The sequence below is a fragment of the Taudactylus pleione genome, unplaced genomic scaffold, assembly GCF_031769625.1.
Source record: "Taudactylus pleione unplaced genomic scaffold, aTauple2 ptg000329l, whole genome shotgun sequence".
Taxonomy (NCBI): domain Eukaryota; kingdom Metazoa; phylum Chordata; class Amphibia; order Anura; family Myobatrachidae; genus Taudactylus; species Taudactylus pleione.
This window is the reverse complement of record NW_028284730.1, coordinates 2,008,451-2,033,962: the sequence shown is the minus strand read 5'-3', so window position 1 is coordinate 2,033,962 and position 25,512 is coordinate 2,008,451. Positions and strand designations below refer to the sequence as shown.

The 25,512-nt window shown below is 43.1% G+C and overlaps 1 protein-coding gene across 1 annotated transcript; it reads right to left on the bottom strand.

The window, feature by feature from the left end:
- Nucleotides 1-46: 46 nt before the first annotated feature.
- On the bottom strand, nucleotides 47-23,935 carry VAMP8 (vesicle associated membrane protein 8). Its single transcript, XM_088443183.1, has 3 exons — nucleotides 23,706-23,935; nucleotides 3,098-3,262; nucleotides 47-2,297 (listed from the first exon to the last, which is right to left on the bottom strand). The coding sequence occupies exons 1-3, from the start codon at nucleotides 23,718-23,720 to the stop codon at nucleotides 2,154-2,156; spliced, it is 324 nt and encodes a 107-aa protein (XP_088299309.1). The 5' UTR covers nucleotides 23,721-23,935; the 3' UTR covers nucleotides 47-2,153.
- Nucleotides 23,936-25,512: the final 1,577 nt, after the last annotated feature.

The following is a 25,512-nucleotide window of genomic DNA, read 5'->3' as shown; positions in this document are numbered from 1 at the left end:
GTGCAATCGTGTAAGAGAAGACACCAAAAATAAAACCACACAAGAGTGAACCAATTAAACTCTTTAATATGGAGTCTCATAAATAAATGCTGTAAAATCATCAGCAATAAAATAATAGCTTTAGACTTCTCTCTACGCATGTAGACATTATAATTATTATTATTAGCTTTTATTTATAAGGCACCACAAGGTGTATGCAGCGCTGTACAAGGTATACATAGAAAACAGACATGCTGATAAACTGCTGAGAGTCTCCAACATCTACATAGGTACGAAGAGCACCAGATATCTGCTCATAAGTGTAATCAAGGCCGATCATCCGCGCTACAGATCGCATTGCAGGTGACTCTACAGCTTTGGCTGATATTTCATGTCTTCAAATCCAGCATTCAGTGTCTGGTTTAATATTGCACATCTGCCCTCTGGTGTATGGTAAGAGCACTGCAGGCATGTTGTTTATCAGCAATTTGAAACATTCACAGTGCACTTTATAATCCTTCATAAAGACAATTTGGGCATATAATTTGATCTCATTGCTGCAGTTTAATAGTCTATTTAGTTTCTTCATTAGCTATAGAAATAAAAAAAAAATCTCTAGGGCAGCATTTCCCATCTCTGTTCCTCACTTATATAGGCAAGAATGCTTGTTTGTCAGAGTAATCATGCCAAGGTCTCGTTAACCATATACTGTAAGAGTTTTGCCCAGTTGATTCCCATACTTGTGTTGAAGCCCCTTAAATGGTTTTCGGTAACTATCACAAATCGTGTCTTGTTTCCGTCTACACTACAGTCTGTAGATGGTTTTTATAAAAAAAAAAAAATATGTTAGATATGAAGGAAATGTGGCACTTGAGGCCACCATAAAGCAGGATTACCGGGAAGGTCACGTACTGTTCTCTAGCCATTTTAGAACTACAAGTTCCAGCCAACCTGACATAACATCTGTCATAGACAATCTAGTAGCCACCTACTGGCTGCAAAAACCCCCCCAGAAAAATGGCAGCAAAATAAAATTGACAAAGGATTAATTTCAAAATATATATTAAGAAACGCATATCACTGCATACTCCCCTATTTGATGGCCTTGAAAAACAATATAAAACAGAAAATTCCCCCCAAAATCATACGCAGGGGATCCTGAACCCCCTTTTTTTTTTTTTTTTTTTAAACCAGTCCGTAAAACAACTTTACAATACTAGCAGGGTGAGCAGCCAGAGAGGATAGTACTATGGAGTCATTTCATTTATTAGTCATTAGAATACATATTACTAAATTACATTTTCATTTCAGTGATACAATTATATTATGTTTATACTCCCTTCTTCCTTGACCCCGGTATATTAATAGTTACACATCCCCCACTAGTCCACCATAATCTGCTGCACTACATAGATTACTGTGTATTCTGTATTACAGGTTGCAGGAAAACCACCTGTCTTAAAGAACCGTTCTGCCCTTGCAGTGCTAAGAACGTACATTTATTTCACATCCTTCCGTTACAAGGAGCAGTGTACCTAAGCGTGATGTATGTACTAAATATCAAACTATTCAAAAGTTTTGAAATAAGAAATATGGCCATAAAAATGCTAAATTTTTCATAGGCAGTAATTCATTGCTTCATAACATGTATGGATAATGAATGAACCAGTATGCAGCCTTACAATGCATTAGGACCCAGTGACCTTCCTAGGAGGCATTTTATGGGTCACTAGTATTGATAGGCAGTATATTGGCTCCACCCACATCATGGCTGCTCCCGCTGTAGGCATCACATACAAAGAGAACAAAGCAGCATTGAACAGTTACGATTACAAAATGTAGTCCTTCACCATTAGCCGATTTTTACATACATACCATTACTAAAGCTAGGCATGGATTTAACATTTTCTTGGTCATGCTTAAAATAAATGGTTATATCTTAGTTGAGACCTCTATAGACAGACAGCTACCCCTATACAGATACCAATGACCGTAGAACTGGTGTATATTATAAAACAGTGTGCATATACACATAGGTATATAAAATGTCCCCATAGGTGGCTGTCATCACAGTCTTGAGCGCAATGCAGTTTTATGGAGTCATACATTTGGGGTTAGTGTGAGTCTTCAGTGGGGGGAGCGAGAAGGAAGAAGAGAGAGAAGAAATAAAAAATCTATGTGGGGATTACGCCGGTAGCAAGGAGGATGATGAGGAGGAGGATAATCCCCACCACAACGCAGATTATGGCGATCATCTTTGCATTCTTCCACCAGTACTTTCGTGCAACTTTCTGTGACGTGGTCTTGAAGTGTTCAGACTGCGGGAGAGACGAAAATAGGACGTGTGTGAGAAAAGTGTACAATATCCAGGATAGACAAGCAAGCTAACATCATACCTGCTCACTCCCCTGGAACGGCTGGGAGGCTCCTGAAAATTGGGTGGAATTTACGGCCGCCCGGAAGAGTAGGTAAATCTCACAGAGCTGGTCGCCGGACACCTTCCCACACCCCCTCCCTCCTTAGCAGCCCGCAGGGAACCTTTATTCCTTATCACGGTGGCATTCTTAGACCATGAATAGAGAGCACTAATTTGGAATTCATCTAGTAAATTCAATTTTATAGGTCAATTTCTGGGGTTGTACAAAGTGACACATTACCTCCCATTGTTCCTTTCATACAAGAGTGATTAATTAGAATTTTGAACAATCCAGATACAGGGTGTAAAATGCGCAGCTGTAAAAAATGATTAGTGCTGCAGGGTGAAAAATGTAGAATGCCCGAGTTGCTTTAGAGCCTCTCTCTACCCTAAAATGCAGTGTACAAGTAGAGCTGTACTGTACGTGCCTGCAGCAAGCAAGACCATCTACGTTACATACAACAGATGCTTGTAGTTATAGCTCAATGTCTGGGCTCGCTCAGCGCCTGGACAAAATCTGCACCCAACGCAATATCAGCCCCAAGATGCATTCTATTTATCTTTAATCTGGTCATACAGGGGCAAAAACCCACCTAGTATACAGCTAACCTAATGGAAGTTTAAAGTGGGAGCGTGAATTATGCCTTCTCTGATGTAAAGTGAATACCGGTCACTGTTATTGTACATATGAAGAGAACTCACACTGGCCTCCAGGTCCTCCGTTTTATTCCTCAATTGGTCCAGATTCTCTCCGCGAGCCAAGATTCGATCCACATTTTGAGACATTATGTTCTTCACTCCCTCCACCTCACTCTGCAGGTCCCTGACGCGGTCAGTGGCCACTGGGGCCGGTGCCCCGCCCGTCTCCTGGTAACACAGAAACAAGATGGCGTCAGGATAAACTCTGAAAACATAAGTCACGTAGAAAGACTGCAGAGATCGTTCACACACAGACACGTCTACAGAATCATGCAAACCTTTTACATCCTCTGCCTAATGCTGCCAATAATAAGTCTGTAAATGCCAACGTCATACGTGTGCAGGCACATATACACTCCACACATGGAAAGGCTTTGTCCTGAAGGAGGATGATTGTTCTTCTGGTCACGGCAGGAGAATGCGTGGCAAATGTGCTAATAACACATCACTAAAGCGTGTTAGTTTGCACGCATGTTACTTATATTCCCAGCAGATGTGTGTGACAAGCCCTGAGGAGTGATTAGCTGCATGGTTAATGGTTCAGCCCATAAAATGCAAAGTTACCCACGGTCCCCAATTTCCAGGGAAAGATCCAGGTCTTAGTGTTTTGCCGCTGGAAACGTTTCTGCTTTCTATACCGCCCGACTTATAAAGCAATACTTTAGTTATTGTTTATATTTGATGGTAAACACTTGTTTTCATACGTTTTAAGCTCAATAACTATGTTATAGTGAGGGTTACAGAGCAACAAGGTCTGTGAATACCGAGATGCAATTGATGTGCTTAAATACCCCCCACTCAGTAGCAACGGGCACCTGGAAATTATTATAAAAAATGGTGGCAGCTATTGTCAGTGATCCATATCCCCCAACTGTACTGATGGAGGTGGTACAATACCAATTGGGGACTGTGTCACAAGTCGACACAATCTTCCCCACTCGCAGGACAATGTAAGCTACGTACCTCTGGTGCCCAAGCTGAGGGGTGTTGCGGGTGGCCTAGAGATTCGGTAGCATGTACAAAGCCCCCAGCATGGCATGACCATACCTCTTTTCTGTAGGCATCATCGCACTACGTTTGGCGCAACTTCCTCCCTTCTACAAAGCGCATAATGTACGTATAGGTTTGCAAACATAAATAAAGCCACTCTGTACAACTTCCATTAGCAGAGAAAAGTGGAGAGTCTTGTTGTGGACCCTAATGTGCCAAAGGAAACCGCATCCTGAAACAGTTATGATACGTGACTTATACTTCAGGCTTCTACATCCTATCCATGATCTCTGAAGCAAAACATCAGGACTACATAAGTATTGTACAGTGTCACAGATACACGGCCTGGTGAACACTGCACCCTCCCTTTTGGTCAGTGATGGGCCTTGATCCAGCGTTATGTCAAACTAGCTATCATGCAGCCTATCTGTACTGTGCAGGAAGACATAATGGACGTGAAATCAATGATCGCAGGAACACACAGGGTGGGGAGGAGACATGAGAAAATGAGGAAGGAAAATACCAAGTGCAAATGGTTGTTATGAATGTGGAAACCAGTTCTGTGTAGAATACGACTGCATGCGAGCGATGGCAAACGGTGATAAGCAGACTGATGAAAGTGCTATTGCTGGGTGTTTCTAAGCAGATTACAGGAACACCAGAAGAAGAAAGCGACTTACTGGCTCACACAATAGGTCGATAAACTGAAACACTCAGAGGAATTCAGTGGTTTTCGTCTATATTTCTGCTCACACCCTCCTGAGGTAACAAGCAGAAATATGCGTAGTCCATGGTTTGGGCGTCCTAACAGGACTTAAGTCAGGTTTAGTCGCTTTACACGGCTAAACCCTGTCTATATGGGCGCGATATGAGCAATAAAACAATTGATTATGGTCGCCCCCATCTACCATTATTTTAGTTGGGAGATATGGCACAATATAACAATTGAATCGCCCGCAAAGAATGATGAAGGCCTTGTTGTCTATAGCTGTATGATAGAGTAACCTGCGGCCTGCTGCTCAACCTGGGGTGAAGTCCCTCTCTCATCACAGACATTACACACACATGTATTGGGTTCCAGTCACTGCATTGAGGAAAGACTCGACTGGTTAGGAGGGTCCTAGGTGTCCCCCAGACCACATATTGCCACCACTGGACTATAGCACTTTTAATTCACAGTGTTTTGAAATGCAGAGAGAAAACAGACCGCAGTCTCAATTTCATTTTATTTGTTACTTACATAGTGCCAGCATTTCCTGTTTCACTTTACAATTGGCAACAAAACAATAATAAAAGCAAGACTGGGTAATAACAGACAGACAGGGAGGTAAGAGGGCCCTGCTTGCTAACTTACAATAAATAGCTGAACTGGGGGAATTCTGATATCCTAAATGAATTTTATGGGTACAGAAATCAGTTTACAAGTTACAGAACTGTTCATTAAACACAAGGGAGCAATGGCCCTCATTCAGAGCCGCTCGCTATTTGCGGTCGTTCTTTCTAAAACAAGGGGTGGCTATTCAAATGAACCGTTCGCTAATTGCGGTCTGTTCACGCCTCTAAGTCTCAACGAGCGAGCAAAACTTGCGGTTGTAATTTTGAAAAATACGCCCCCTTTCCACTCGCACCATACGTATTAAAATCCGTACGCATGCGCAGATGTGCGAACATCGGTCAGAACGAACGAGCGGCCGCTTACGAGCGGCTCTAAATCAGGGCCAATGTTCATTGTTTTTCTGCAACCAAATGTTGTGATCAAATAAGTTATATTTCCTGCTAGGAGATGTTATATTGCTAATCTCACACACAAAATGTACATTGGATCAAATGCCCCATGATGTTTATTAAAGCGGTTGATGAACAGCTTGGTAGCACAATCCAAATACTTCACAATTTTTCACAGTAATTTGGCCACTGGATAACACTGTTCTATATTTTTATTCTAATATTATATTCTGTATTATATATCAGTTCCTGAAAACAATAATGCAGTTTTCAATCAATAAATATCCAGTATAATAATAATAATATTTTTGATCAGACTAATGGTCTAAATTGAGGACCTCATCTAAACTGGCCACCTACATTTATTTAATTATTACCAGTTATTTATATAGTGCACACATATTCCACAACGCTTTACAGAGAATATTTGGCCATTCACATGTGGAGGTTACATGCTATATTCCCTACCACATGCTCACACACATACACACTAGGGTTAATATATGTTGGGAGCCAATTAACCTACCAGTATATTGTTGGATTGTGGGAGGAAACCGGGAGTACCTGGAGGAGACCCACGCGAGCACAGGGAGAATATACAAACTCCACACAGTTAGGGCCATGGTGGGAATCGAACACACGACCTCAGTGCTGTGAGGCAGTAATGCTAACCATTACACCATCTGTGCTGCCCACATGTATGGACAGATTTTTTTTTAAATTGAATAACCTGAATAAATTAACGGACATTAGACGTGGGCTATACAAACTATTTTTAGCAGTGCAATTAAATCCCATGTTACAATGAAATTATACACAATTAAAGTTTTTGGTTGGGGTAATATGGTTTTTGGCTGGGGTCATATAATTTTTTTATTAAGTTTTATAGTTTTGCTACTAATGTGCTATATACAATAGGTTGCTGGATCTGATTTGCGGTGTAGATTTTTTACTTGAAAAAGACTAAAGGACCTCATTCAGAGTTGGTCGGTGCGGCCGCACGGTCGTACGCCACCGATGTTCGCTAAACTGCGCATGCATAAAATTTGCAATGCGCGTGCGCAAACTAGCTATTACGATCAGAAATTGCTCTCTCCTTCAACTTGGCCAGGTCGTTAGTTTGAGTGACAGGATGAGGCCTTTGTGGGTGGTAACAGGGGAAGGTGCTTGTGAACGGGGGAGTGGAGATCCGAACGCAGGCGTACTTGACTATGCCTGACTATGCAAACGGCGTCTTATGGGAGTGCATAATTAACCAAGTAGTGTCATGGCACCTTAAGGTCTACGACCAGCTCCGATGGTCTCGATTAATCCTTATATGCCCGGAGATGACGTGTAATGGGAACGAGAAGGGGGCGTATTTTTAGTCTTACGGCCGAATCCTCCCCTCGCTCGTCCAGCTAACGATCCCATCTTAACAACGCAACTTGCGAGCGCTTCATTTGCATATCCGGCCCATTTTACCTTACGACCGTGCGGCTGCAACGACCGACTCTGAATGAGGTCCTAAGTGTGTTGGTTGCGTGGTGGCTAGCCCTGCACTATCCCCGATTAATATGGTCTATATCCATAGTTACGTTATCCCAGGCTCCATTTACACTGATGTGATCTGTACAATGCTATTTACATCTACTTTCTGGTCGAAAGCACATCCAGCTGTATGATTTGCTTTTAGAGGAGTTTTAACATTTGGGTCCATTAAATGTTATTGGTTTTATATGATGCACTATGATATTTTTTATTCATTCCGTTACCTGGTCTTCTGCACTCATGCCCTCATGTGGATAAGCCTACAGAGTATAAAGTCACCCCTATACGCATTGCTACAAGTAAAGCTGAAGTAAGCATATTCACAAAGGGAAGGCGTCGAACATATTTTTTACTCACCTGTCCATATATTAACCTGTTGGGTTCTATTTGGCACTTCATCATCTATTCTACACCTGGGTGATTTATTATCATGTATCATTAACACTATATTTTAGGTTGTAGTTTTATTTTGTATAAATATCCGTACTGGAGAGGACTGAATAAAAAGAATCCTATATACACAGATATGAAAGTGGATGTAATGAAAGCATATTCACAAAAGGGAATTGTCCCCTGTTTATTACCCATTTCTACAGGTTTGTGACTTTTCATCCTATTACACCTGGATGAGGTGGTATCCATCTGATTTACACTATATGCTTTTTCTGTCTCTCTCCTTGGCACGGCGAGGACTATCTGCAATTTCAAGCAGAACATTTTTGGACTGCAGTGCAGACAAGATAAGACCATTTGCATGGGACACTATTGAAGCGCCGACCTGGATATTTCATTCTTTTGTGGTCTTTGACCCGAAGGTTTAAAGTGGCCTTATTGATATACGAGTGGCAGCCTGATAGACAGCTCCTTGGGACTTTAATCATTTGTTTAGCATGTATCTCTGATTCACAGTGTAGTTTGGCAGCCTAGAACAGCAATGTCCCAGTACAGTACACAAGGGAACTATTTTTACGCAATCAAAGCATGCAAATTCTGATTTAGAGGCACACTCCCCGTCCAGTATGTGATATGCTATAACATTTATACAAAGCCATTCCTTGTATGTATACATATGGATTTATTTACTCCATTATGAGTGGTTTTATTTTATTACTATAGTTTTTTGTCTGTTTTTTAATGCGGTATAACAACCTGAGATCCTCCTGGAATCTAGCCAAGCAGCCCCCTTATCACAGGTGGAGAACCCTAGGGTGCACAAAATGCAGCCATGAAGAAAACACGGTTATAGACCCTGCACACTGTGAAATCATTAATCCTTATGTTTAGTACACACAGCAATAATTACACAAACAATTAGATGGGAGTGTTTTACTTACAACTGTATTTCACAGAACGTGTAATCACACTTTATAAGTGCTAGGTTACAGGAGCCGGAAACTATTTGGAACATGCATCAAGCAGGAGTATAAGGCCATACAGTAACTGAAGGGAAAGAAACACGCTGTGTTTTTAAATCTGGATTTGCAAGTTGTGCCAGACTAGTTCTGAATGCATAGGTAAATTCCCATGTACACGGTGCTGGGCCTGTGTAGTGTGTGTGGTCAGACAAGCGATTCCATAATGCAAGTGGCCTGGCTGTAAAATTCACGTACTGCACATCTTGGTCTAAAACCTAATATGGTCCTTTGAATTGCAGAGTTTGTGCCCCCACAGCAGGCCAGCACTTTGCATGGGATCCGACAGATTGGGCAGTGTCTCAAACAGTTCTCTATCACCACTATGGTAATACCTTGTAACACTACATTACTTCACTAATTGCTACAACGTGTTCTGCTTGTGCAGCCAAAACTACCAACGTCCAGCATCATTTCCTAGATTGCTCTGCAAGTCACAATGGACACATGCAGTTTCCAAAAGTTGTAAATTGACACATCCCAGCATGCTCGAGAGCCACACAATGACTCATGCTGGCCATTCACCATTAACTCTATAGACAGTTAGATACATTCGGTACATTTATAGCACACATCCGGCCCTGGCTATGGCAGTTACGAGGGTGTTCGGCACCCCCCTGCAAACTATAAATTTGAGTCCATCTACAAATATGTCCTCAGGTCTCACATTTACCCATTATTCACGTTACGCCACACAGTAGAGCCCCTTATACACATTATGCCACACAGTAGTGCCCCTTATACAATTATGCCACACAGTAGTGCCCCTTTTACACATTATGCCACTGCAGTATATCTTATACACATTATGTACACACCCAGCGCAAGTTCAAATAGCCCCTGCAGCCTATTAGCCACCATTCTGTGAGCCGCGATTGGATCGCGGTCAATGCCATATAAAAAAAACACATAGCACCCGCTTGCATGGTGCTTATTAAAACAGAGATTGAGAAGGCAGCCGGTTTCAGGCCAGGTCGGCGCCTCTCCAGCCCTGCGCCGTCCTGCATTGCTAACCGCCGCTTACCACATGGTGCCGGCCCTAGCAATAGCATTGAAAAAAAGTGATCACATAAAGAGCTAATTATTACAAATTACATTGTTTGAGGTGTGTAGTCAAGAACTTTAACTCAACTACCTCAGCTTAAAATGTTTAACCATTCCAGATGGTTTCAGACATCGTAACTAATGTACGGACACAAATGATAACTTAATTAAAACCTACTGGATTATAATCAGGTTTTAATGTGCATGACATGGTAAATATGTCTTAGAGTTTTAACTATGTCAATTTTGTTTTTCTATAGATGTTCAATTAAAGTCTTGGGTATTTTGTTCGTCCTGCAGAAATACTGGAAATACAGTCCAAATACGCTGCCACCAGGTGATCAGATTATTGTGAAAACAATTGTAACATGACTGCTTTGCATTACTTAATCCTTGAGCAATCCAAATCTCAGATAGTAGATAAGACCTAGGGGTCTATTTACTAAGCAGTGTTAGGAGACAGAGTGAAAAGTGATAAGAAAGTGATAAGGTGCCAGCCAATCAGCTCCCAACTGTCATCTCAAAGGCTGTGCTTGAAAAATGACAGTTGGGAGCTGATTGGCTGGCACCTTATCACTTTTCACTCTCTGTCTCCACTGCTTAGTAAATAGACCCCTATCAAACAGCATACTAAAGGCTGGTGCTTCTAACAATAACTTGCCTCTCCATTTACTCTGTCTGAGAAAGTCTTATGAATGCACGCCTTTACCGAAAAGATGCGCTAGTAAGTATTGTACCTGTCCATTGACATCCATGAGGTAAATGTAGCCATAAACCGAAAATACATTTTTATTGTTCTGTAAATTTGTGTGTTCGGCTTCTAAATTCATCAATGTTATCTACGTAATGTAGTCAGGAAGCAGGCGGTCGAAATGCCGAACGCCGGCTTCCCGACAGTGAAGTCCCGGCTTGGGACTAATGATAGGCGTCTAAATACCGACACCTATCATTAGCCTCACACTGTAATCCCGATGCCCGGCATACCAAACGTAGGTGAGCCGGGTATCGGGAGCTGATAGTCGCGGGATTAGGGTTAGGTTAGGGGAAGGGGGGGGGCCTTCCGGCGTCGGTATTTCATCAGCTGGGCTTAGGTCTGGCGGTAATTCATACCGATTCCGTTATCTACATGTGGGAGACTATCTATACATATTATAGAGTGGACAAGTGGAGAAGTTGCCCACAGCAACCAGATACTACTGATGATTTTATAGAATATATTTGAGACATGATAGCTACAAGCTGATTGGTTGCTATGGGCAACTTCCCCACTCTTTATATTAGTTTATAGGGTATTTGATGCTGTTGTCTGAGGTTTATCTACATATGGGCAAGGGAAAAACAAATAATATACAGTATCAGGAAAGGAATCGGTATGTAATGCTGGTGGATCAAATACCGACAGCGGCAGCCCGACGGGTTGGAATCCAGATTGCCGGAGGTAAGTACTCTAACCCACCCCCTCCCTTAGTGGTGCCTAACCCTAACCTCCCCCACTAGTGCCTTACCCTAACCCCTCCCTCCCCACACCCTAAACCTCCCGGGGGGGTGCCTAACCCCAAGTCCCCCCGGGGGTCCCTAAAGCTAAACCCCCCCCATGGCTACACGCTAAGACACCAGGCTTACCTTCGTTCGGTAAGCCGCAAGTCGGGATTTAGTAGTGGGGCTAATGATAGGCGTCGGGATTTCAATGCCTATCTTTAGTCCAATGTCGGGATGTGGGTGATGGCGGGCGGGATAGCGCCCGCCGGTATCCTGATCGCATCCCATCAGGAAAATATGGAAGGCGGGCATATTTGGAAGGCAAGATCTCAAGTGTATGTTGCCATTTGTCTCAGCAACAAAGAGTATTTTAAAGTACTAATTTGAAGAGCGCAAAACCATTAATTAGCAGGGAATCTTCCTCACGTACATTGTGATGTGTAGGAAAAAGCCGTCTAACTAGCAGCACGGCTGATCGAGCTCTGCAGTAATCGTGCACCACGAAAGACAGGAATAAATGGGCAGAACCTCATAGTAACTGTGAGAAAAGTATTTAATAAGCGCTGTAGGGCTAGGTCTCCTGGGCCCTGGTGCTACATCTAAGCCAAAGCCCCTCTAACTTCCTCTAGCCAATCACCTCTCCCACATTAACACGGTGTCTTTTACAGAAATGACTAGAAAGGACTGGTCCCTCTATCAGCTCTACCATGGCCTGTTAGGTCAATAGGAATATTTTACAATGTGGATTATTGGGAGGACACTGGTCATTGATGTCACTGCTATATTATACAAGGCAGTTACTAATGTCCTGGAGAACTCTGGTTCATGTCACTAGCCCCACTAAGACCTATGCATTTGAGACTCGGGGTTCTAATACCATCATCCCACACCAGCAAAAAGTCAACAGTGCTAAAGGCAAAATACGGTCATTTTATACACAAAAAAAACAGACAAAGAAAGCCCAGAAAAAAAGTAATTTACTAACATAGGATGAAAATCTATAGTAATACTACAGCAACCAGATATTCGCTTTCAGGGGGCGATTCAATTAAACGCAAGGTGAACAGCACTGGGAAGTTGGTCCCGGAGCTATTCAATTCACCTCACAGTTTAGTCCGACTATAAATAATTAAGTCGGAGAATGCCGGTTCTCACGACCTGGGTGTTTAGTCGCGAGAACCGGCATTCTCCAACAAAAGTGCAAGCCGCGAGGATGTTTGAGCCGCATTAAGCCGGCAAACAGCTTCGCGGCCGACACTTTAGTCAGATTTCTGCTCACACCCTCAGGAGGTGCGAGAAGAAATCATTTAGTCGACTTAACAACGCGCTGAATTGAAAATAACCAGGAACTCCTTCCCAGAGCTATCAACAACGCGCTGAATAGTGTCCCTTGAACTAATGTGATAAAACATAATTGCCAGTTGGCTGGTGTAGTTTGAGCTGCCATTTGCCAACGGTCCCTGATTTTCAGGAATATCATCAGCACTATCCATTAATAGTCTATTATAGTGATTCCCAAACTTTTTTGAATCACAGTGCCCTAGAGTAGCAGCATTTTTTTCCATGGCACCCCTGGGGCAAAAGTTTCTTATTGAGAAATTCAGCAAAAATTAAATGAAGTAAAATTGTGCTTAAATGTCACCCATAGGTTCAGTTATGTGGTGGTTGGTGCTTCTTTTTGTCCACATACTTTTGATAGGCAAAACCAGTGAAGGCTGCTGCCAATCACACTGGCTAAAAATAATTTTATTTGGTACTGGACCACCAACCCGAGGCACCCTGCAAGTGGCCTGAGGCACCCTAGGGTGCCACGGCACCCAATTTGGGAACCATTGGTCTATTAATTTATAACAATATTTATTGAATATGAAAATTGAAAATAAAACTAAAACTGCTACTGCTAAAAATTAGGGATGTGCAGGCTCGGTTCTACTCGGTTCCGTTCGGTTATTTTTCCCGAATCTTATTGGGTTTCAGCTGTCACGAGTTTTGGATAGCCAATAAGATTCGGTAAAAAAAACCGAGCGGAACAGAGTAGAACCGAGCCTGCACATCCCTACTAAAAATACTAAAAGTCAGTAAACAAACTATGTTGGAGATTGTAGTCCTGGAAGGTTAGCCTAGATTGTACAACACATGGCGACTCATTTAGTGTTCATGTATTGTCTACCATTAAGTCCCTGGTATTTACTATGTCAACCAACGTCCATCACTCTTTGTAACCACCAACTCACATCCTCCCTTCTCTCTATCTACTGGGGATGATCAAGGCTGGGTTGTTGAACCTCTGCTTTTCTGCCGATGAATTAAAACCCTATTTGGGCCTCCGTTACCACCTGTAAGCAAATCACACCCAAATTACTCTCTTCTACACTAAACTCTCGCCTTTTCTTTTAAAGTACGTGTCCAATGCCTCTCTGCTAACCCCACATGGATGTCCGAAACAGTGATCTTCATCTTTCACTACCCACCCTCACTCCAGATTCCCACATAACAGGCCTTCCTCAGCCCCCCAACACCACTGCCTTGCAGTCACCCTAGACTCTGCCATCAGCTTTATCCCATATATTCAGTCCCTTGTGCAGTCTTGCCACCACCTGCATAGATGCATTACCAGATGACACCTCTATTCCATTCATGAGATTACCAACATTTTTATGCATTCTTTCACTGTCTTTAGCACAGATAACCTCCTGCTATATAGTTTTCCCCATCATAATCCATCCTAAATTCTTCAAGACTCAACTTCCTCATTTGTCACTCTATATCAGCTGTACCACTTTGCAAATCCCCACAATGGCTCCACAGTAACTCCAGAATTTAAGCTACACATCCTCGATTTTAAAGCCCGCACAAACTTCTCCTATTTATATATCTCTGACCTGCTCATTAGATACTCTGCCTCTCACCCCCTTCTGGCTCTGACCTATGAATCTCCTCCTCCCTGGTAATCTCTCATGCCAACCTCCAAGACCCTACCACTAACAATTATCTGCTGCTTCCAACCTATGGATCTCCCAACCTTTAATATGTCAAACAATATCTCTAAACTCATCTCATCACTATAGCTTATTCTACCCCCATCCTCTACATGTTTTAACAGCTAGCGAGAACTTCAGTAGCTCCTATTGTCTCAGCATTGCCCCCCCCCCCTCTATACTGTAACCATCACTTAGGAAACCAGTTTATTCAGCTCTTTTCTGTTTTTAAAGTTTATATTTTAAGATTCCATAGGTCCATATTTTATGATGCCATATGTGGCTGACCAAATTATTGCATCTTTGAGACATGCTGGACGATTTCAGTGTGTCCGGCAGACCGATAATTAGTGGTCAGTCGTGGAAATACACTCTTCCATTATCTGGGTGATCTGTCAGATTATTGTACAGAGAATGCCCAGCATTACAGGTAAACAATGGTGATGTGCTATGACAGTTTCTTTAATAGACAATTAATGAAAACATTTTTAATTGTGCTGAAAGATTATTTCACTTAACCATAAACTAAGCTGCTACCACTCCCAAACACCGGCAATTGCTGAAGTGTTGGAAGGCCGTATATACTTACATGATACAGGTTTCAAATATAGCGATACAATGGATGAATTTTAAAATGTTTTTTCGTCCATTTACTTCTACTTTAAGCAAATGTTTTATTAGATGTACCCATCCCCTCTGTGACATGGCTGCATTTTGTGGAAAATATCTCTCACCTACTGTATGTTGGTGGAGGCATCATCAAAGTTATCAGCAGCAACAGGCTCTTATTTAGGATACTTCCCTTCTTTTTTAAGACCATCAAAAACCGTAATGATATATCGCATTGCCGTACCCACTGCACCATCCTCTGTAATGATGGTGCGATATACAGTTACATGTCTAATGTAACTATACCACATCGTCCATGGCACCGTCTCACCTGATTCGCAGCACATCCGAAGGGAATTAGATGGTTTTCAGGGAACACACTAAAGCAGTGGTTACCAAAATGTGCACCGCGGCACCCTGGGGTGCCTCGGGTTGGTGGTCCAGCACCAAATTAAATTCTTTATGGTCAATGTAATGTAAATATGTGCACAAACCTGTCCACCACTATATAACCAAACCTAAGGCTGACAGGTGAGAACAATTTACTTCACTGTATTACTTCACTACATTTTTCTCTCAATTTCTCAACAACAAGCTTTTGGCTTAGGGGTGCCATGAAAACAATGGTGATGCACTAGGGCGCCGCGATTCAAAAAAGTTTGAGAACCACTAAACTAAATGATAATCGTTCCGATGTGTCGTGGGCGATATGAAAAATAAGCCTCAGGTACCTCCAAAAAGATTTACTTTGCTTTTGGCCCATGGTCCTCTCATCTCAAAGGGGTCTGGACAGCTGTACTTCTCCATAAGCTAGATGCAAACTTGAAGTGTACAACGTTTTCAATAAAACTTTTAGGAGGGTATCCACCTAGGTTGCTTCTCCTCCTCTTAAAACGGTTTCCTCCTGGTAAACAGATAGTGGGGAAATGGTGGAACAAACTAGACGCATGGGTGTAACTACCATAGGTGCAAGGGCTGTAGCTGCTATGGGGCCCAGAGCTGAGGGGTCCCATGTGTTATATACAAATTTCACCATTGGGTGGTATATAGGGGCCCTTACAAACTTTTGCTATGGGGCCTTCAAATACCTAGTTACGCCCCTGATAGATGGCTGTATACTTAAAACGTCTCTGACGGAGAAGTTTGGCATTGTCCAGTGGACTGCTGTAGATACATGCTCACAACTTGAGGAGTATGTTTACCCATGGTAAAGCTTGATCACTGCCTCTCCTTAATTCAAAATATGAACCACATCTTCATCTCAGAGAAAAAATTGTGCAAAGCGAACCTGATGGATCCACAAAGACTAAACAAAATGGCCAACTGGACCTTTTATCAGTATGAGAATACAAGATTCATTATAAATAAACTGCTGGGTAGCACAAAGGGCCCGATTAAGACCCGCTCGCTAGGAAGCGTTCGCACGCAGGCTACCGATGTTTGCATTGTGCGCATGCATACGCATCGCAGTGCGCAAACCTTGCGAGCAATCGGGATGCGTTCGCTCGCCGTGTATAGACTGCCCGGCTGAATGAGTGACAGGAGAAGCCGTTAGTGGGTGGTGACAGGGGCTGGCCATTAAAAACGGGGGAGTGGAGGTCTGAACGTAGGCGTGCCTGAGCGTCTCAACGTCGTTTCAGAGGCGTGCATAATTAAGAGGCAGCATCATAGTACACATCACCTGGTTGAATTTTACACTGAAGTGCTCGCAGTGCTTGCGGGTATGGTCAACCACAAGCGCTGTGTATGCATCCGATGGTTGCATACACTTCCTGGAGATGACGTGCGCTAGTGGGTGTCTTAAGACAGACTGGTGGGCATCTGCATACACAGAGCGACCGCACGCCAAAACATAGTGGGCGTGCTAATGCCTTGCCGTGCGATCGACTGCCTTCCCGAATTTGCATACGCATGAGCGAGCGAACGCATCGAGCCAGCGAGTCTGAATCGGGCCCAGAGTTCTGTCCACCTTATAGTTACATTTTCGGGGTTCGTCCATGGTGTCAGAACTTTTTGGACAGATGTTCTTCGGATTCTAAAACATGGTGATTAAAACTTGGTTGTTTCATTGCAGAGATGTTGTGATGGGTCACTATAATAGGTCATTGTTACCAAATGCAGCAAAACTAATAAGATCTAATATTTGATTAAGACCACCATGCTCTCTCTCACATATTGCCATGTTAGGAGAGAGGGGCTCAGCAGACTTGTTGCGCAAGAATGCACAATGTACACTGGTTGAGTTATGCTCAGTAATGCTGGGGACACACTTGCCAATATAGCGTTCGATCAGCGAACGATATATATCGCAAATGCATCCGATATGTCTGTGAACAACGTCTTACAAGACATATTAGGTCAGCCCTGCAGCTCAGCCGATACATCTGCATTTGTGTACGGGTGACTTGCCTACCGTCCATACACTTGCTGCAGGAACCGCCAACATCTCAACTGGGCGGGCAAATGTAAATGCCCGCCCAGTTGTGATGTCAGGACAGACATATCGAGCTGTCGATTGTTAAGAGTGTAGATCTTACCAACCGGACGGTGGATCGGTGTGTTGACCGATCCGTCAAGTAAGTGTGTACTGAGCACTACTCTCTTTTTATCTGTATAAGGTCCAATCAGGACACAGTCCTAAAGATATGGTAGCAGCTACAGCTGTCTGTAACGGAGTGAGACGGTGATATTTTACTCATTGCTACGGAATGTCAGGATAACACTGAACAAAGGGTTTATCTTCATATCTGAATAGACTGAGATATACATTGTCTGCAAGGCAAAGAGTCAGTCAGCATTCTTCCCCCAGCACCAACACCTGACTACCCCCTGTCCCTATCTCATCACTACTCGCTGATCTCTAGTTTTACAATGACAGTACTGCTGGCATATCCCTTTGTTTTCTCCATGGCTATCTATAGAACAATATTTGTATTTGTTGATTCTAAAAGCTCTAAAATAAAACTTTGCAATAGAAAGCGATTATCATTAACAGCCTGAAACGCCCTTTGTACCAGTACTGCTGCTCCTTTAAAAGTGTATCTGCTGGGTGTACACAGAGGGAGGACACACCCTGCCTTGTGCCTAAGTGATGTCACCAGCTAGTGAAGTGATTGGCTGTATGCTTGTGATACTGGTGCACTCCACAATACTGCTTGCAACGTGAACAAATACAAAAAAATAAATAAAAAAAAGGCATCGCTGTAAACACTTGTTATTCCGTGGTTACTATTCCGAAACCACAGGCTTAAAGCCCAAAAAGTGAGGAAGATTGTGATGCCCCACGTTCCTGTGAGGTGTCTGTCTACCCTGATTTCACATTAGGGCATTGGGGTTCAGTCAAAGTCCCGTTCCTGCGAATGTCCCCAGAGCAGGTCATGCTGGAACTAATGGAGAAGCAATAGCTTATCATCCTTACCTCACCAGGAATGTGAGATACTAGAACAGTAATGGTATTTCACAGACAGGCCAATTTATATGGATGATTAGATGATAGGCAAGATTTCATTGGGACCAAGAGTCTGATTCAGCAGTGTCGCACGGCTGCGTTCGTACGCACCCGTTAGCTGCAAAAATATGCCCATCACTGTATAAAGCCTGCCCACTTCCCATGACATGCATCCACAAGTCAGCCAAAACATCAAGTAACATCCGAACCATTCACACAGTTGTGGTTGACCTGACCTTACCTCACAAACTGCTAACTTCCTGTCTCCATCTAGACCAGGGGTTCCCAACCACGGTCCTCAAAGCACACTAACAGTCCAGGATTTAAGGATAGCCATACTTGAGCACAGGCAACTTAATTAGTACCTCAGTTATTTTGATTAAACCATCTGTGCTTTAGCATGGATATCACCAAAACCAGGACTGTTAGTGTGCCTTTAGGACCGAGGTTTGCAATCACTGATCTAGACCTCTGCCAGCGTATACAATTGCAGGGGCTTAATTATGCACGCTCCTGCAATGGCATTCAAACGCACAGACACACCTGCGTTCTGCCGACTCCCCCCTTCCTGCCTCTCCACCCCCAAATGGTCAATTCGTGTCAATCACTCTGTGAAGACTCTGCGTGCTCACTGCGATCGCTTCCCGATCGCAGTGGCTAGTTTGCGCACTGAGATGCATACACATGTGCAGAATGCAAACATCGTCCGGCTGCGTGCAAACACAGCTGTGCTGGATCAGGCCCCAAGTTCATTATAACTTGGGATAGTCAGGAAGTTAACCTTGCTTGTATAAGATCACATACAATAGAAGTGCGAGCAAGAACGGTTTTCTGTTCAGTTGCACATCACGCCAGGAATCTCCACCCAAATGCGTTATGATTCTGATAATAATAATAATAATAATAATAATAATAGCAAAAACATGCCGTTACAGACAGACACTGGGGGGTAAATTTACTAAAGTGAGAGTTTTTATAAGTGGAGATGTTGGCCATAACAACCAATCAGATTCTAGCTATTATCTTCTAGAAGCGGCTAGTTAAATGTTAAGTAGAATCTGATTGGTTGCTATGGGCAACATCTCCACTTTTGAAAACTCTCACTTTAGTAAATTTACACCTGGGTGAGATGTGTCAAGAGGTGCAAAGTGAAGAAGTTGCCGATAGCAACAAATCAGCTTTGAGATAGCATTTAATAAATGCTTTCTATAAATGTTAGAAGCTCATGGGTTGCTATGGGCAACTTCTCCACTCTTTACACTGCTTGATACAACTCACCCAGGTGTAAATTTACTATTAAAGTGAGAGTTATCAAGCAGCGTAAAGAGTTGAGAATTTGCCCATAGCAACCCATGAGCTTCTAACATTTATAGAAAGCATTTATTAAATGCTATCTCGAAGCCAATTTATTGCCATCGGCAACTTCTTCACTTTACACAACTCCCCCTTTGTGACAAGCGGTCTCTTTGCTTCACCTCATACTTGCCGACATTCAGCTCCCTCCTTCCGGGAGGGAGCTGAATGCCTGCATTCTGTGGGGGGCGTGGCCGGGCTATGATGCCATTTTGGGGGCGGGGCCAGGAGCGTGACCGCACGATCGCGTCATCGTGGCCCCGCCCCCTCTTCACAATGCCGGGAAAAAGGCATTGTGAAGCAGGGGGCGGAGCCACGATGACGCAATTCGCGCTGAATCGCGTCATCGGGCCCCCCTGCTGCGGGGTTTTTTAGTAGTAGTTCGGGGGGGTAGGCGGCAGCCGGGAGGCTTGCCTGCCTTTCCGGGGGGTTGGGAGCGGCACCCGATATTCGGGAGGCTCCCGACCAAATCGGGAGGGTAGGCAAGCCTGCTTCACCTTCAGCATTGCTTACGTTTCAGAAACTCTGCACAATACAATGAAATTCCATGAGATAGCTCAATAAGTGTATAGGGCCCCATTTAACGAGACATAGCGCCTTTAGCACTCGCTAAAGGTGTTATGGCCTCCTTTCAGTATTTAACAAACAGCGGTAAGCTTGTCACTGTATCACGTACGCCATCCATATTGCCAGCAGTGGAGACCTAGCAACAGCCTTTCCGGCTTTACCAAAGCCTTCTGGGAATTGCTTAGTGCCCGCCAGGTGAAAGCGTTATGTACATATACGCAATCTGGCTGTCGTGCATGCGCATGACACAAAGGTCTACAGCAATAGGCTCAGCAATGAGGAGGCCGCTGAGGAGGGCGGGCATTATCGGACCTTTCCGGAAGGGTAAGTAGTGTTAAATAGCAACAGCATCATTGCGATACTAAAGGAAATATGCTGCTGGTAATAAGCATCATTATTAAATGGGGACGATAGTATGCTATGCCACAGGTTAATTATCACTCTGTTAGAGCGAAGCAGAGTAAATAGTGCTCCCTAAATATTTAGCTAGCGGGGGTTTATACGCCACAGTGCAGAAAGCCCTGAGTGGGGAAACTCTCAACTTTGAGTAGACAAAAGCCATAAAGAGTCACAAAAACTAACCTGCATTTAATATAACTCGAAGCGCTATAAGAAACGGTCACCTCTCAGAAACCTGACAGAACACTTGCTCCAGATAAAGTTATGGAGATTAGCATAATTCTTATGTACACCAACTCTGCTGTTGCAAATACAACACGAAGCCACTCACAGCCAAAAATGGAAAAGTACATAAGACTCTAAGGTGTACGTGGCGAGGTAACAAGTACATATACTGCCTTAGCGCATGGATAATGATACATCAGTGTGCGTTACCAGATACCATTTCATATTCTGGCTGCTAGGGCAGAATAAAAGCTTTATAATACGATATCTATCACTGTTAATTAATATACTTTGTGTCTATGAAAGACAGATCCCCTCTTTCTGTCCCTCTGGCCTTAGAATTGAATTACTTTAATAGAATGACGCACATAACCTGACCACACCCCCAGTATCCATTCATAACAAACAGGTTGTTCAGTAATAACAGCTTTGTTCAGAGGAAAATGCTGAATGAGCAGCCAGGCAACCAGTACAGAGACCAGGGAGGGGAGGCAGATAGGAGAGTGATAAAAAGCAGATAATGCAATGGAAGTAATAAGGAAATTCCCTCTATTAAGCCGCGTATCCACTTGCCGATTAAACAAAGCGATTGAACGATTACGACATCGTAATTGTTCATTAATCTTGCATAAACCAGACAGTATAATGTCGGAAACGGCCAGCGATGCGCGCTCCCGCTGGTCGTTTCCAATATCAATCATCGCCTGAACATGACTGTCAATCTGCCGATAACGACAGATTGGCCAGGTTTGGGGATGAGGGAGGGTGTCTGCACTGAACGACATATCGCTCAGTGTAGGCACTGCAGGGGATGAGGAACGACTGTACGATTACAATGTTGTAATCATACTGTCGTTACCCAATCAGCAAGTGGATACGCACCTTTAGTCCCTCCAAGATGTCTACTTTCAAAGTTTACATTATAGCCAAGCAACAATTCTGCCGTATGTAATGGCCATACTGTACATTGGCACCAGGTGAAGGCCCACCATTTCATAAAGGATACGAAAGGTCTAAGCGGCTTATTTACTAAGACGTGGATTGTAAAAGCCAATGCTTCCCGGCATGTTTAAGCCCATTTAGTAAATAAGCCCCAAAGAGTGAAAGAGCCAGTGTACCAATTAGTAAATGTATTTTATTACCTATACTTCAAAATCATAGTCTGAAGAGGTTCAGTAACCTTATAAAGTGTCATGGGTGACGTCTAATATCCCTAAAAATATATTAGCATCACTTGTAATTATGAGATCTGTAAACATTCTGTTCTTCATTCTGCTGGTGGAGAGTTGGCATCCACCCCTACGTAGCCTAGCTGTTTGTTGGCCTAAGATTTATAGGTTTTCTGATGCCAGGCTATACTGTTACTATATGGACTGAAACCAACGGGTAGATGATTGTTAACTGTCTACTGCAGAGCTCTTGCAATCACCAACACCACTGTGACTGAGAAGCATTATGAAATGTACCAGCAGGATGGTGAATGGTGCAATCAGCGATATAAATGAAAGATCGGATCAGTGTGCTTGTACCATGCACAGTCATCTGTCTACCTTCACAGAAGGATTGTACTGTCATATCTAGCAATAAAGCCATTTCTGGCAATGAAGGAGTGGCGAGACACTGTTTGTAATTGCCAAACAACCGTCCTGACGTCATTACACGCACACACCTAATATATGTCCTGGAACTTCTACGTGCTTCTACTGTCACAGAAGTCAATGTTTAACTCATGCACTTCCAGGTACACTGGGCCTTTAAATTGGGCAAAACGCCTTCAGACCATCACCCAGACAGCAGTGACCAAAGATACTTCCTCTATATCTTCGTTCTCACTCCTCCTATTAATGTACACTGTAGAGGAAAGTGCAGTTAGCTGCTTATTGTGTTCGATTATTCCTTCTTCAAGTTCTCATACACAACAAAAAAACAAACAAAAAAAAACTTATTTTTCTGAAACCAATCTCACAAGTGGGAAAACACATAAGGGGTAGGTTACAAAAGCCTCTTCTATGTATCCTGACCCAACAAGGCTTTGGTTATCAAATTAGGTGGCAAAGTAGGGAACACAAGCCATTTTTAGCCATTTGAATAAGTAGCTGTAGTTTTCCCAGGGTAATTCCCCCCTCCCCTTACAGTATGTCGTAGAATAAGATGGAGAGAAGAATAAGTTGGTATAAGAAGAAAATAAATTCAGCCTCCTTTTATTGCACACTCATTGTTTGAAAACCGGTTGTTCACAAACCCTAACAAGGGAGATGAAATGTACCTAAAACCAGCATACAGAACACTAGTAGTTACAAGTCACTGGTTGTGTAAAAAGCTTACAGGAAATACACAAACACCTATATCCACTAACAGCAACTACAATATAATAGACATACCAAACACCAGCACACACAGAACATACAGTGCAATACACACAGTGTGTCCCCCTGTCTCAGTGTCTGTAATCTGAAGTAAACAGCTCGATCCAAAGTCCAGTTAGCAGTCAGATCCCTGTAGCCTGATCCCTCCACTACAACCTGTCTCTGCTGCTCCCTACTCTCTGCCCTCTGTAACTGTGCTGGGAGAAACCATCGAACTCTACGACTGTTGTGGAACTACAAGTCCCAGGTGCAGAGGGTGGTCTGTTACACTATATCTGGCGCTACATTGTCCCGGTTCCGTTCCGCTGGTTATCCTTAGCCCCCCCACCCAAACTTATCTCCCCCTCTTGTACTTCTAGCGGCTTCTCCCCCAACTCATTGCATACAGAGGGGCTTCCCAGGTCCAAACTTTCTCAATGTACTTTCCAGTGATCCCAGACCTCTCCGGGGTCGCCCCATATTCCCCCACCCGGGTTTTCCACTCACCGGCCTCTTGTCCATGGCTGTCTGTCAGTCAGAGCAGCTCCCCCGGGTCTGTGTCACTCTGTGTGGCGAGATTGCAGCAGTCTCTCTCCCTGCCCTGTGTGACTGAGTTATGATTATGAAACACCGGCCTGACTTCCTGTCCCCCTCCCTTCTCCGTATGAGGGAGGGGTGTGAGCTGCTCACCTTCCTCCAGGTATACACCACCTCTGATACATTCCAGCTCCCCGGCAGCAGCTGTCTTCATGATAGGGATCGGAATGTGGTCACACAGCAGGTTTTGGCTTTTGTATTGCACTGTGGCCCAGTGTCAGTCTGATTAAGTCATGTGGATGTTTACCTGTAAAAGCTGTGGCAGGTGGAAACGTCATCGCCAATATATTATTAATAATTTATGTACTGCGGAAATTTGGCAGAGTAGAGAACATATATATATATATATATATATATTATTATTATTATCCTTTATTTATATGGCGCCACAAGGGTTCCGCAGCGCCTTACATAGTACATAAACCTAGTACATAAACAGTTGAGCAGAACAAGAAAACAGTGTCATACAGTTTAAGACACTACAAGACAAGTACATGGTATATAAACACTGCTGCAACAGAAGCAGGATGGCAAAAGTCACAGGTAAGGTGCTTTTGAGTATAGAGCAGATAATATAAGTAAAGAAAGGATAAGCATAAGAGGAAAGAGGGTCCTGCTCGTGAGAGCTTACATTCTAGAGGGGATGGGCAAACAGACAGGGGTGACACGGATGGGGTAGACAGTGAGCATGGGACAGAGGGTTAGGATGACAGATGGGTGGATTCCTATTTTACAGTAGGTGTGGAAGTCATTTGAATTAAGATTTACGCCACTAACATTCTACTTTAAGAGGCAGTTTTTGTGGGTGTCTGTGGAAAGCCATGGCTGTTATATCAGTTTATGTGAAGTCTGACGGGTAGCTGAAGCCACCCGTTATATATACCCGTTGGTTATATATATATAACCAAGTCGTTTGGGAGATACTCTCATTGGAAAGTTAGAAAATCTTCAATGAATCATGAATAAGGAAATTAGCCCTGTTCAGTTTAGCAAAGACAAAGCTGGTATTTTGTGCAGAAACATTTTAATATATTGTTTTTAAAAACATTTTTCAGATTTTCTTTTTTTAAAACATAATGGAACATGCACAATTTTGCAGCATTGGGAAGTGATGTGCAGTTTCTACCACTGCTTATCTGCGCCAGAGCCGGATTAATACCCCCGAGACTGTTCATCTGCACCAGAACCAGATTAACACCCCATGGTGCCTTTACAGGGGCACATGGGGCCCCAGGCAGTATACTAGTTTAAGATCCATACATAAACCTATTTTTATTTATCCTTTCCTATGTCCCCAACATTATTTATCCTTTATCCTCCTTGTATTCAACCATATGGAAAATACGCGATTGCAGAGAGAAAGGCATTATGGACAGAACAAGCCTGATCCTAGTGCAAAAATACTTTGATGATGATGATTACTTTTTTTTTCAAACTAGGTCCATGTGCTGCCAAAGTAGATCTGGACGCACCTCAAAAAGTGTAGAGCTTTGTATATATTCCAGAAAAATGAAATTTATGGACCTCCAGTAGCACATTCTACAAAAATAAAACAGAAAAACCATAAAAGTGTAATGTAAGCAAATGCTTTAATGTAGTAAAAATAAAAATATTTTTTTCCTCTATGGCGTCTTTGCGGTGGCGTACAAAGGGAAGGTTTCTGAGTACCCAGAAAACTACCTGATGGACTGAATTCTTTTCTAAGACTGAGACTGGC